Source organism: Ctenopharyngodon idella, chromosome 23, assembly GCF_019924925.1.
Source record: "Ctenopharyngodon idella isolate HZGC_01 chromosome 23, HZGC01, whole genome shotgun sequence".
Taxonomy (NCBI): Eukaryota; Metazoa; Chordata; class Actinopteri; order Cypriniformes; family Xenocyprididae; genus Ctenopharyngodon; species Ctenopharyngodon idella.
Window position 1 is genome coordinate 9,285,396 of NC_067242.1, and position 14,292 is coordinate 9,299,687.

The 14,292-nt window shown below is 37.0% G+C and overlaps 1 protein-coding gene across 2 annotated transcripts in view; it reads left to right on the forward strand.

The window, feature by feature from the left end:
• The window catches only part of agap3 (ArfGAP with GTPase domain, ankyrin repeat and PH domain 3), a 171,473-nt gene that overhangs the window by 126,010 nt on the left and 31,171 nt on the right, over window positions 1-14,292 (forward strand). For both annotated transcript variants that reach the window (XM_051881892.1, XM_051881891.1), the window contains exons 12-13: window positions 2,142-2,294; window positions 13,903-14,064. In XM_051881892.1, the coding sequence (XP_051737852.1) occupies window positions 2,142-2,294; window positions 13,903-14,064 (315 nt within the window). The remainder of the gene's footprint in view (window positions 1-2,141; window positions 2,295-13,902; window positions 14,065-14,292) is intronic.

Below are 14,292 nucleotides of genomic sequence, written 5' to 3' on the forward strand. Positions count from 1 at the left end.
AAACAATAATTACCTCTTCTGCAGGATGCCAATATCATACAGCATTGATCCAAGTAATAGTGGCGTCTGAATTCATTGGTGAGGGATCTAGTCAGGGGCAATATTATGACAGAATTAATAAAATCTTCTCTTCAACAATACTGTGGTGATTACATGTCTCCGAACAGACAAATATAAGAATAACCCTCTATTCTTTCAATTACTCACGAATTACTACTGATTGTGTCAAGGCGTTTTTTTGCCAGGCGCTAAAGTAAACTGCGAAGAACAGACTCTTGTTAGCCTAATGCGTCCTAACCATTAGCGAGAGTAATAAGTGTATCAAATTCACATAATCATGTCTAATTAGTATCAGTAATTATCTTGTTGGGTGCGAGAATATTAATCTTGCGGTCCCCATAGGGGAAGGGCGTCTCTTGCAGGGAGAGAGCGATAGAGCTTCAACTCACGCTGTGGAGTACTTGCTAAATTAGCATGCTCCAAATCAGCGCTGAGGAGGGAGGGGAGCAAAAGAAACGTGTCGAAGAAAAAGGCAAAATTGCATAAAGCGAAAAACAACAGAGAAAAGTTTAGTCCCACTGTGAAATGCATTAGAGCCTAGTAAATAAAATATCAATGTTTTCTGTGAGCTTTTGCTAGAGTTAGTAGTGCACAGGGTTTGTGCTAAACTGTTAACTGGTGTTTCGTTGATGTGCATGTGGGTAAAACTTTTAAATGGATTTCTATTTTTGTGATACAGTTTACATTAACACTTACGAAATCATTCCTATGTGTTCGGATGCCAAATTTAAGTTGTGCTGCTGCATAGCATAGATTATATCTATAGATTGATATTTCTTTAAAGCCTCAGGAACAACTGAAGGGGGGGGGGGGGGATCATAAAACAGCACATTACAAAATGTTATTTTAGTAATTGCTATTTTTTAAACATTTTAGTAAGAGTAGTCTAAAGGCAATATAAAACCAATTTGAAAATGAACTAGCATTGAAGGAAGCGAAAACAATGTTGGATCTTAAAGAAGAAACAGGATAAGAAAAATCATTACGTAGGTATCCATCTAAACCTGACCTTGAGCCTCGAATCCAGAGAATTAAATATTAGCCTCCATCTCTATCAAGCAGGGAGCCTGTTTTTCAGGAACAGGAGGAGAGGACCCCATGCGACCCGGCCAGGCCGGTGAATTGGCGCCCAACGCGGGGCATCCGCTGATTGAAGCCAGGGAGGGCCGTCAGCACAGCCGCCACCGCCGGGAGAGATGGATGTGTCAGGCGGAGAGTGGGGGAGAGCTAATTACCGTTCCGAGTGTATCTTGTTAATTAAGGGCTAATTAGTGGCAGAAACGCAGAGGGAGCAGGGTAGGGAGACGGGGTGAGGCGCTGACTGCTCATGTATTACGAAGAGACAAATGTGGTGACGAGATAGGAAATGTATACGCAAAATCTTTACTGCAACTTCTTTAGTTCCGCCTACAGGTTGATACTGTGTGGTTCTCATCTTATCTAAAGCAAAATAGCTGTTTTGGATTTGTTTGCTGATTGGATTTATTCAGTTTTATTGACTAAAAAGTACCATGGTTTTACTATAGTGATGTTAATTTTTGCAAATTTTGTTATATGTTCTTTGGTAGTATTGATTTATTATATAAAATGTGATTTGCATTAATGGTAGCCAAACAATGTTTGCAAGTCATGCAAATAGCATAGTAATTGAATATGATAGTCATTTAGTACTACAGTATACAGTTACATTTAAATATTTCTCTCAAAGCGACTTACATTGCATTCAAGGTACACATTTTATTAGTTATTATGCATTCCCTGAGAATCAAACCTATGACCTTGGCATTGCTAGCACCATTATTCTCTTTTTTTTTTGAGCTACAGGAATACTTGTATACATTGGAATACCATGAAACAGGATTGTTTTTGGGCTTAATTGATTAGTGAGAAAACCAAAAATGATGCGGAGAAGAGGTGGGATGGATAAAACATCTTGTGACCCTGCATGAGCACTAGGCCACAGCTCCATCATGCTGTAGAATCTCACCTGCATCTGTGTGCTAAGTAACTTCTCAGCACTATGAGATGTGATTTGAATGTCTGTCTAACCAAATCTCTCTCTCTCTCCTCTCTTTTGTCAGGCACTCCTCATTCTAACAGCAGCAGTTCCCTTCAGTCCGGAGGCTCTGCAGCCGGCGTGGCTTTGGGGACTAGTAAAGAGGGGATGCACCAGCGGTCGTTCTCTGTGTCCAGTGCAGAACAGTGGAGCGAGGCAGTTATCAGCACCACGGCAGGTCAGAAACTTCTACTCTACCACACTATAGACACTTCCCTTTTTCGTTTCAGTCTCGTTTTAATGTTGATAAGTTCTGGTCGACTTGTGTCTCTGAGTTTTATTACTGTGTTTTTAGTATGCCCAACATATTATACCATGGTAATCAGGCTAATACTTTAGTATTTAGGGGGTTGGTAAAACTTTAATATGGGGAAAACATACTACAACTTTTGCCTCAATAAGCTCCTAATTTACTGCTTACTAATAGTTAGTAAGGTAGTTTTGTATTGATTAAGTTTAGGTATTGGGTAGAATTATGGGATGTAGAATAAGGGATGTGCTTTATAAGAACTAATAAACAGCCAATATGCAAGTTAATAAGCAGTTAGTTAAAAGTGAGAATTGTTCCCCATACTAAAGTGTTATCAGGCTGTTTAGTTTAGTGCACACACATTAGAAGTAGTGAGTAGTGAACACAGACACCCGGAGAAGTGGGGAGCCATTTTGCTGTGGTGCCCAGAGAGTGATTGGGGGTTAGGTGCCTTGCTTAAGGGCACCTCAATCATTTTCCTGCCAGTATTGAGAATCGAACCCGCAACCTTCAGGTTACCAGTCTGACTCTCTAACCATTAGGCCCTATCAGCTGCCATTGTCATCACAAAAGTATTAAAATGACAAAAAGATTCTGAAAACCTACACTTTTTGAAGAATATCCTATATTTATCATGATTTTTCAGCATTAGCAAAAGTAATTGTATAGAAATTATGGAATGATATGATTATGTGGTGAAATTTCATTAGGGGAATATTCTTTTGCTTATGCTATTAAAGTTGCATCAGTTATATCAGTTTTCTAAATGCATGTTATAGACCTTTTTCTGGACGATTTATTCATGCATATTTCATTTTTAAAAAAATTTCATAACTGGACCTTAACGTGAAAACGCCAGACTTCTCTCTTGTGACGTAAGCAGGATTTCTCCATTCATTTACTCCGCTTAAACCCCGTCCCTGCCTCCACTTTTAAATGCAACCTCATATCTCAAAATCCCATCAACAACCTGTAGTCTCGCCCTACATTTTTTCTTTTCCGATAATCCTTTCACGTCACAAAATGGTAGAAAAGATCTGTCTCTACTTCCGTTTCATTGGGTGAATACCTTTTTGGTTGAGATAAAGGTTCTAAAGGTTTCTAATCTGTAAAGTTATTAGTCCATTAAGATTTTACCATAGACTGTAGAAACTGTGGCAATTTTGTTTATCGCGTGTGTCAGTGGTTGTGCTGTTAACAAGCCAATCGCTAATCAGTATAATTCGGTAATTGCGGATTTGATCGTAACTCTGGTCCTGCCACCCGCTGTAGCAGTGCCCCCAAAATAGTCTCTCCACCTCGCCTGTCCCCTCTCTCTCTTTCTCTTTCTCTTTCTCTCTCTCTTTCTCTCTCTCTCTTCTCTCTCTCTCTCTCTCTCTCTCTCTCTCTCTCTCTCTCTCTCTCTCTCTCCTCATCCTGTCAATGCACTTGAGTGAAGTCAAATAATATATTTGCCGGGCGTAACAACGCTGCACATTTTTCCCCCCGTCTTCACTACTTCTTTTTTTCCCCTCCCGCGTTGGAAAATGAATGCTTTACGGGGACAACATTCATCACTGGTTATTTCCCTCTCTTTGTCGGCTGGCAGTAAAAAAGCACTTAAATGCACATCAACAGAATAACAGTCATTTCCATGCATGTTTGCGCACTCGTCGTTCTCATTAGCGGCTGCTCTGTTTCTCCCCCCCGCCCTCACTCTCTCGCCCTCTCCGTTTTTGTCTCTCACCCTCTCTCTCTCTTTCTCTCCTCCCCCCCTCCTTCTGTTAGGGTCCCAGGGGCCCCGCTAGTTTAAAGAGCGCTCTTTACGAGCAAAATGGAGGCCCCGCCGTGTGGCCCCGTGGTGTCGCAGACAGAACACGACGCCGCGCGACACTCGCCCTTCTCTGCTCGTCTCCGCTTGTCGAACAATCAATTTCAGCCCCGCTCCGCCATCGGCCCCCCGTCTACACCCATCAGCTCCACATCCTAAAGCAGAATTACTCAAAGCGGCCGTAGCCACGGAATGAGCTGCATATGCGTGTTTGTGTGTGTGTGTAGGTGTGTGTGTGTGTGGCAAAGCACTTCATTAGGCCCTGGTGTAAAATAGTTATTGTCACACACAAGCACACATACTCAGACTTTTAGCTGTATCAGGATTTGGTGGATGCATTTTCTCTATGACCTGTTACCCATCAGCCTCTCGGTTCTTGCGTTTACTGAGAGTATTATAGCTTTACAGGTCATAATAGAGATAATAGAGTTTTATATCAAAGATCTTCAGAAAGTGCACACCTAGAGCAAACCTCATTTATTGGGCCTAAGATTTCAACATGTTTTTCTTTAGCAGGTTTTCTTTTATGTTTTGCCGTCGTTCTTTAGAATTTACTTCATTTAATATTAAAAAAAAAAATCCTGATAATTAATTTCATGTTATGACTGATTCTATGCTATTTTGTTGAAATAAATTAAGACTAGATCCATTTAGATTTAAGTGAATTTAGGCAATAACAATACTGAATATTAAAATTTGCAGTATAAAAAATTAAATGTAATTATGATAAATTACGTTTAACTAAATGAAATCTAGTCAAATGCTTAATGCAGCATACTTAATTAAATTATTGGCCAATATTTATTATCAACTTATGTTGCTATTATTTTTTTATTATTGCAAAAAAAAAAATATGTTGGTGATATATTGTTTATCCCCACTAGTGAGTTAATATTGTTTTTTTTTGCTTTATATATATAAAGCAAATTTATAATATTGCTTAATTTAGGGACATACTGTACACTACCTTTCAAAAGTTTGGGGTCATTTTTGAATGTTTTTTAAGTTTGTTTCTGCTTTCCAAGGCTGCATTTATTGGATTAAAATACAGTTTTTACTGTAATATTGTGAAATATTATTACAATTTAAAATACCTGTTTTCTGTTTTAATATATGTTAAAATGTAATTTATTTCTGTGATGCAAAGCTGAATTTTCAGCATCATTACTCCAGTCTTTAGTCACATGATCCTTCAGAAATCATTTTAATATGCTGATTTGTTGCTCAAGAAACATTTCTTATTATTATCAATGTTAAAAGTATTCAAAAGAACAGCATTTACATGTTTTGTAACATTATAGATGTCTTTACTGTCACTTTTGATCAACCCTACTCAATAAAAGTATTATTATTAAAATTATTTCTATAAAAAAATCTTACTGACCCCAAACTTTTGAACTGTACTGTACAAAAGAAGATATTTAAAAATACTGTTTTTATTCATACATTGGTGTCCAAAACATTATTGGACCTCACTGACTTTCATTGTATGGAAGAAAAACACAAAAGGTATATTTTCTTCTTTTGTGTCCCAGAGAAAAAATAAGAGTATACAGGTTTGGAACGACATGTATCATCAGAAATGTTTTACGCAAATTCACCTTTGATGCCTTTTTAGGTGGTAAATAGATCTTAACCAAGCCCTAATCATGCCATTATCCTTGTCAAGGGTTGGAGGTCAACCAACAGATCAAGGCTGTTGAGATGAGCAACGGTAGATTGATAATATCCTCAAACAATCACATGCATCTCAACCCAGTAACTATTTCCATATGATGTAAGTGTTGTTCTCATTTATAAGGCTGCGCTGGATAAGGAGAGCTCCTCATCGCTACAGCCTCTGAATACTGATTCTTTTGATTAAATCTTCACTCTTCTCTTAGTTATATTTTGTGCCGTACATGCTAGATATCCCTCTTAGATAAGAGTGTGTGTTATGGAATTGTATTCTCACCATGTATCTCAATCATGTCTTAGTTAGTGTACTTAGCTAGTGTTTTGTTTTGTTTTGTTTTGTACAGTTTTATAAAGGAACTAGATTTTTACATTTTCAGAAAATGCAGTAGCTAGGGTGTTCTAGGTGGTTGCCAGGGCGTTGCTATGGTGTTCTAGGTGGTTGCCAGGGCGTTGTTAGAGTGTTCTGGGTGGTTGCTTTCTTACTCTGTTCATCATCGTGTGCATAGAATCTTTATTTCCACAATTGTTCTGATTGGTTGTTAGCATGTTGCTATGCAGTTGCTAGGGTTCTCTGGGTGGTTGCTTGGGTGTTCTGGGTTGTTGCTGGTTGGTTTTCTTACTCCGTTGATAGAATCCTCATTTCCACATTTATTCCAATTACTTGTTAGCATGTTGCGATGCAGTTGCTAGGGTGTTCTAAGTGGTTGCTAGGGTGTTTGCTCTGTGATTTCTTACTCTGTTGATCATTTTATGGATAGAATCCTCATTTCCACATTTGTTCTGATTGATTGCTAGCATGTTGCTGTGTTGCTAGGGCGTTGCTAGGGTGTTCTGGGTGGTTTCCAGTTGGTTTTCTTACTCCGTTGATAGAATCCTCGTTTCTACATTTGATTCCACAATGATTGCTTGTTAGCATGTTGCTATGCAGTTGCGAGGGTGTTGCTAAATTGGGTGTTCTAAGCTGTTGCTAGGGTGTTATGGGTGTTTCCTCTGTGATTTCTTACTCTGTTGATCATTTTATGGATAGAATCCTCATTTTCACATTTGTTCTGATTGCTAGAATGTTGCAGTGTTGTTGCTAGGGCGTTGCTTGGGTGTTCTGGGTGGTTGCTAGGTAATTGTCTTACTCTGTTGATCATTGTACAGCATAGAATCCTCATTTTCACATTTGTTCTGATTTGGTTGCTATGCATTTGCTAGGGTGTTTGGGTGGTTGCTAGGGTGTTCTGGGTGGTTGCTAGGGCGTTGCTAGGGTGTCCTGGGTGGTTGCTAGGGTGTTCTAGGTGGTTGCTAGGGCGTTGCTAGGGTGTTCTGGGTGGTTGCTAGGGTGTTGCTAAATTGGGTGTTCTGAGAGGTTGCTAGGGTGTTCTGGGTGGTTGCTAGGGCGTTGCTAGGGTGTTCTGGGTGGTTGCTAGGGTGTTGCTAAATTGGGTGTTCTGAGAGGTTGCTAGGGTGTTCTGGGTGGTTGCTAGGGCGTTGCTAGGGTGTTCTGGGTGGTTGCTAGGGCGTTGCTAGGGTGTTCTGGGTGGTTGCTAGGGCGTTGCTAGAGTGTTATGGGTGTTTGCTCTGTGATTTCTTACTCTGATCATTTTATGGATGGAATCCTCCTTTCCACATTTGTTCTGATTGGTTGCTAGCATGTTGCTGTGTTGTTGCTAGGGCGTTGCTTTGGGTGTTCTGGGTGGTTGTAGGTAGATGTCTTACTCTGTTGATCATTGTACAGTATGCATAGAATCCTCATTTCCTCATTTGTTCTGATTTGGTTGTTAGCATGTTGCTATGCAGTTACTAGGGTGTTCTGGGTGGTTGTTAGGTAGTTGTCTTACTCTGTTGATTGTTGCACAGAATCCTAATTTCTGCATCTGTTCTGGTTGATAGCATGTTTTGCAGTTGCTAGGGTGTTCTGGTTGGTTGCAAGGGAAGTTTTTACTCTGATCATTGTATGCACAATCTTCATTTTCACATTTGTTCTGATTGATTATTAGCTTGTTGCTATGCAGTTGCTATAATCAGTTGCTAAGGTGCTCTGTGTTTGCTATGTGATTTCCTTACTCTGTTGATCATATTATAGATATAATCCTTATTTCCACATTTTTCTGATTGGTTGATAGCAAGTTGCTATGCAGTTTCTAGGGTTTTCTTACTCTGTTGATCATTTCATGCATAGAATCCTCATATAATAGAATTATCACAAAAGTGTAAAGTGTGGTGATCTGCACTTAGGCTACGTTCAGTTAGTCTTTAGATTAGCGTGCAGCAGCTGAGGTAGTCTAGCGGTTTGCTGCTAATCTGGAATCTGCCGTCGTTAAGGGGCGGAGAAGACTTCTCCCCTGCGGAGCTCGAGGAGGCAGTGAGCGCAGGGAGTTTGATTCCCCGCTCTTGGCTGTAATGAAGTTTGACATTTCGTTTGGAGAGAGCAGCGGCGTGTGCCTGCCCATGCCTTGATTAGCGCTCTCTAATTGACAATAATAAGAAGGAAGTAGTGATTGTGTTCTGCACACTTTTTTCATCATTAATTGCAGCCATTGCCATTGATTACGGACGGGGGTTGCTCACTCGGCTGCCGTGTCAAGGGGTAGGAGTGGAGGGAGGGGGGCGTCGTCAGCTTCGTCTCAAAATTACCGTCCGCACCCGCTAGCTCTCGAATTAGCTACTGGGAGAAATAGAAGTTTCTCCTCACGTACAGTTGGAAGAAAAAATTGAGAGCTATTAAGAAATGAGTTAATGTTCTTTGTTCACACCCTCCAATCTTCCTGTGCTCACCCACAGCCCTCGTCTCCAGAACCGTGTAGTAAAGTGCCGTTTCCTGCGGGGACGCTAACGGTCGCTAATCGCAGGTTAGCTGACCACCTTAATTCCTACTGTTACCTGAAGAGCGGTTCCAGCTAAGCTCAGATTAGGCTGTAAATGGATTCTGATCCCTTGCATACTTCAACTTACCTCACCTTGACTCTGCATTGAAAAAATTACTTCTTAGGGTCTTTTTTTTTTTGTTTAAATAAATTTACTTATGCAGCAACACTGCATACGATATTAACACTTGTTTTCAAAGAATGTGTCTTAATACAAGTATCACCTGTTTTAAGTATAAACAAGTTTAAAAATCTGCCAATGTGTTAAGAAAAAAATACGCTTATATTCAAGATACAGTCTATGAAATCTTAATATCTAATAACTTAAGTAAATGTACCTTATTATAAGGACTTTTAGATATTTTTTACAAGAAGACAATACAGAATACTCATTAAGAATGATTTTTTTTTTTTTTTTGCAGTGCACATTGAGTTTCTAATTTTCTTGCAGAGTATTTAGCATTGTTACATTCGTAGCGCTTCAATGTTAGTGGTTCCCATGTGGCTAACATTAATTAATGAAAATAAATGTTAATTATTTTCAAGGATACTACCGGTTATCTTATTTTATTACTTTTATATTAGATTTTAAATAATTTTAATTATTATATATAAAGTCTTAAATCACCATAAAGAGTTGTGAGGACATCGGATGTGTGTCAGATCCGAGTCATGTGCGTCAGATCTTAAAGTGACAGCAGCCTAATAAACCTGCTGCTGTCTGTCATTAATGTTAGTCAAAGAATAAAAGACAAAGAGAAAATCACTCACTGCTCTTGGCTGAATAACTTTTGTAGCTTTAATAAGGATTAATCTATATTTTCTTTATAATTTATGCAGTGAACACTGTGAAATGTTTGTTAACTTCATTCAGTTTCGGTATATTTCCTACCTGTTAGATCAAATATTTAAAATATACTGTCTTTATGTTGTTTTTACATTAATGTGGAGTTTAAATGTGAACTTATTACAGTATAAAAATATATTAAAAAACTTTAATGTTAGGTGTGATTAATCATGATTAATTACAGAAAAATTTGTGATTTAATTAGTTAATTTTTTATCGATTGACAGCACTAATATATATAGTAAAGTACTATTATTTTACAATATTATTATATATTAATAATATACATTTTCTATATGATATATTGTACAGAATATTATATTACATATATTTTTATTACTTTTATATTTGAATTTAAATAAATATTATATAGTCTATATAACAAATAACAAAAAATGATATCAGGGTACCATATTACCATATCAGTTTTCTTCAGTTCCATGGTATAACACAAAGTACCATTGCATTTGTAACCACGTACCTTAGTATTGTCATCGCTGTACCGTGGTACTTTTTTGTTTAGCGATGACTCTGTAAACAGACGTTCAGATGATTCATCTGAGGTCTGGTATGAGGGACAAGGGCAGCCCTTCACTGTTAACCTCCACCTACACACACAATGCCACTGCTGTCACAGCCGCTGATGGCCACTCTTCAGTGTATGTGTGTGTTTGTGTGCTTGTATGTGCGAGAGCTTCTGCATGTGTGTACGTGTGTGAACAGTATTCTCAAGAAGCCCTCTACCCCCAGCTGTCTGCTGTAGCTAATGATTGGTCCCAGGGGGGCTGTTGGGAAGAGGAGTGTAGAAATTGAAACAGACGTTCGCGTCCCTGCCACAACGTGTGTGGCAGCTGGGAGCGCCGCTCCGCCATTCAGTACGAGGGAGGGTGAGCAGACTTTTAAAGTCATGAATATCAATGGTGAACACAGAGTCAGTGATGAAGCATCAACTGCCAACCTGCCGTGTTTCCAGCGAGCTTATATCACTATATCTGCTTTGTAGTGCCTAAACGGCACTCATGGTAAACATAGTGACCTTGGCCTAAGAAAGAGGCCTTAAGTGGTAGTTCTACGCTACTGCTTATGAGAACCATTGGTGATTTTTTTTTTTTTTTTTTTTTTTTTTTTTTTTGACTGATAGAAATATTGCTAAAATTGACCAATTAAACAATATTACATTGACAGATTATACTCAAGTGCATTTCACCAATTAAATAAGATACTACCAACACTAATATTATATTAATATATATATTTTTTTTAATAAATGTATTGATAGTATAATAATTATGTACACACACACTCACACACACACACATATATATGTATGTATGTATATATATATATATATATATATATATATATAATTTATTAAAATGATTAATGAAATTTAAGTTAGTATAAAAATATTATAAAATTAATAAAATACATTTAGTATTTTTAAATAAGTTACTATTTTATATATATATATATATATATATATATATATATATATATATATATAATTACTTTTATTAAAAAATGATTAATGAAATTTAAGTTAATATAAAAATATTATAAAATTAATGTTACTATATTTTATATATATATTATAAATTTGTTCATATCAGGTGTGTGTGTGTGTGTGTATGTATATATATATATATATATATATATATATAATACATTGCATACATAAATACATTAATTTAAAATACATGTAGTATTTTTAAATAAGTTTTAAATATACTACCAATAATTAATTGTTATTTTAGCATTTTATATATATATATATATATATATATATATATATATATATATATAATATATATATATATATATATAATATATATATGTGTGTTTGTGTGTATAAAATTCATTTATTACACCACAGTATCACTTACAATCAACTAGGTGATTATAATGATGAAAAATTCCTTAATAGCTACGCTTTTCCTTATGAATTAAAATACAAATGTATAAATTTGATCCTGTAATCCTGACATTAATTTAAAGACATCTCATGCGTCGTCTACTCATTTACAAATTTACATTTATAAATTTGCATACCGCTGTAACATTATCATTAGGACAAATCTTTCTTGCGCATCTTTGATAAAGATAAAGCAACAATATTGATTGAGAATTATCGTAATTGTGTAACGGGGCTAATTGTTAAACCCTCTAATTTGTCTCTTGCCATGTGTAATTAAGCTCAAATCCCACAGTGCATTTGAGTAATCCTCCGCTTCATCATTTATTCATTATCAAGCTGTTCTTATTAAACACCTCAATCATAATTATTAACCGTGTCTTATCAATAAAACAACAAATTGCATCGGTTTACCAGATGAAATGGCAGCCATACAGAAATGTAGCAGGGAAACTGAAGTGTTAAAGGTAGCATTAGCTACACGCTAAACTCATCGGTGCCTACGGCGGATTCGATGGCTGTAGTTTATCCTCCTGTACCCCCTGCGCGCCTCCATCTCTCTCTCTTTAAAGAGCACGCTAGCCTAGAGATCCCTCAAGGTAAACCCCCAAATTACGCCTAATGTTCTACACAGGCTAATGGTTGTCGGTGCCATTAGAATATGCGTTATTTGGCTCCGCGGGTTTCAGACACTCCCAGACCCGACCGTTGTCGCACACACACATTTACACGCGCACACACTCTTATACACCCCAGGCCTGTGGAGATGAATGGAGTTTGCAACACTACAATGAGCTTTTGATGCCAAGACAATGGAGGAGGCTGCCCACATCTGACACACTGTGTGTGCGAGTGTGTTTCTGAGGGCCGCTAACAATATGGGGTCCACTTTGCCGGGCCCTTCTGCCCCTGGGCTGGTCGGGGGGTTGTGGGTAATAGTGTCCCGAGGGCGCCCTAAAATGATGTTGAAGTGTCATGAAGCTCAGAAAGATGGCCGTGGCTTCCCTACTGACACCCCCTTTTCTTACCGTGTCGCCCCGTCACAGAAACACACTGGCGTGGAGCGGCAGGTTAATATCACTTATATAAAATCACCTTACACCGAACCCAACCTCTCTTGTGCTTGGATGCTCGTGTGGCCTCTCACATTACAGCGGCGGTCCTCGGGCAAGACCAAATCATCATTTGTTACTCACGTGCACGTCTCATTCTCGTCAAGCTAATAGAGGTGAAACGAAGGTGTGGTCCATCTCTTGTTGTTCTCAGTGGTTGTGGATCTTCACTTGTCCTGTAAAATGTGGTGGAACCAGGGTCCAAAATTAAGGCAAAATCGTCAGTTGACCTGTAATCTGTTTGACAACATAATATGTAATCAGTTTTGTGTTCTGCTAGAAAGCCAAAACTTTTTGTTTTTTGTATTATTGTTGTGTATTATTGTCTTTCTCAATTGCATGTATATATACACACAATATTATATAATATAATGCAAAACAATTATTAATTTATTTTTATACATGATAGCCTCGTGGGTAGCACCGACATATAGCACCGCTGTATTTCAGACAACCCGAGTTCGAGTACCAGATCGCGAACCTTTCCCGATCCCATCCCCCATTTTCTCTCTCCCACTTTGCTTCCTGCCTGCTTACTGTCCTATCATAATAAAGGCAAAAACGGCAAAAATAAATCTTTAAAAAATAATAATTTGTATATAAAATATTAATACTTACATTTGTTACGTACCTATGTTTATATTATTATTATTATTTTAATAATTTACTCATTAAAACATTTAATATATATAATGAAACATTTTAATGTGTGTATATATTATTAAAATATAAAATATATACACTTATATATGAATATCTAATTTCAGATAGATGATGGATAGAGATAAATACAATTATTATTACATGTCAAATTGTGTATATATATATATATGTGTATATACAAATATATTTACAAACTTATGTTAGATGTGATTAATCAATTTGACAGCACTAATTATTATACTTTTTTATACAAATATTAATATGTGCATGTTTTTATTATTTTGATAAAATATACACAAATGTATTTATATATATATATATATATATATATATATATATACACATACATATATATTTACAAACATTTATGTTAGATGCAATTAATCGCAATTAACTGATTTGACAGCACTAATTATACATTTTTATACAATATTAATATGTGCATGTTTTTATTATTATTTTGATAAAATAAACACAAATTTATATTTATATATAATGCGACTTATGGTCCAGGGTCACATATATATATATATATATATATATATATATAATGAAACATTTTAATGTGCATATATATTATTTAAATAATAACTTATTAATACTTATCATTGGTCCAGGTAAGAGACTGTTGACTGAACTTCATGTCTGTTTTTCTTCCTCCAGCCAATGGGATGGCAGATCCTCTCAGCTCCGCCCCTGGCATGAGCAGCGCCACCAGTCCTAAACTAGAGCCTCCACCATCACCTCATGCCAACCGCAAGAAACACAGGCGGAAAAAGAGCACGGGCATCACCAAACCAGATGGGCTTTCTGCAGGGAATGAAGGTAAAGGGACACAAAAAAGTTTGTGTTATTTGTAAGAAAAATGACCATGTACCATATCTCTTATATCGCACTGTCCCATTAGTTAACATAAACACCAGTAGATTTCAGGCATCAGTAAAAGTTTTTGCATTTGTAGGTTTGTTTTAGTGAGAAAATGCTATCAAAATAAAAAAGTAGCCTTTGGCTAATAAAGTACTTTAATCATTTTCTGAATTAGAAAACACTTTG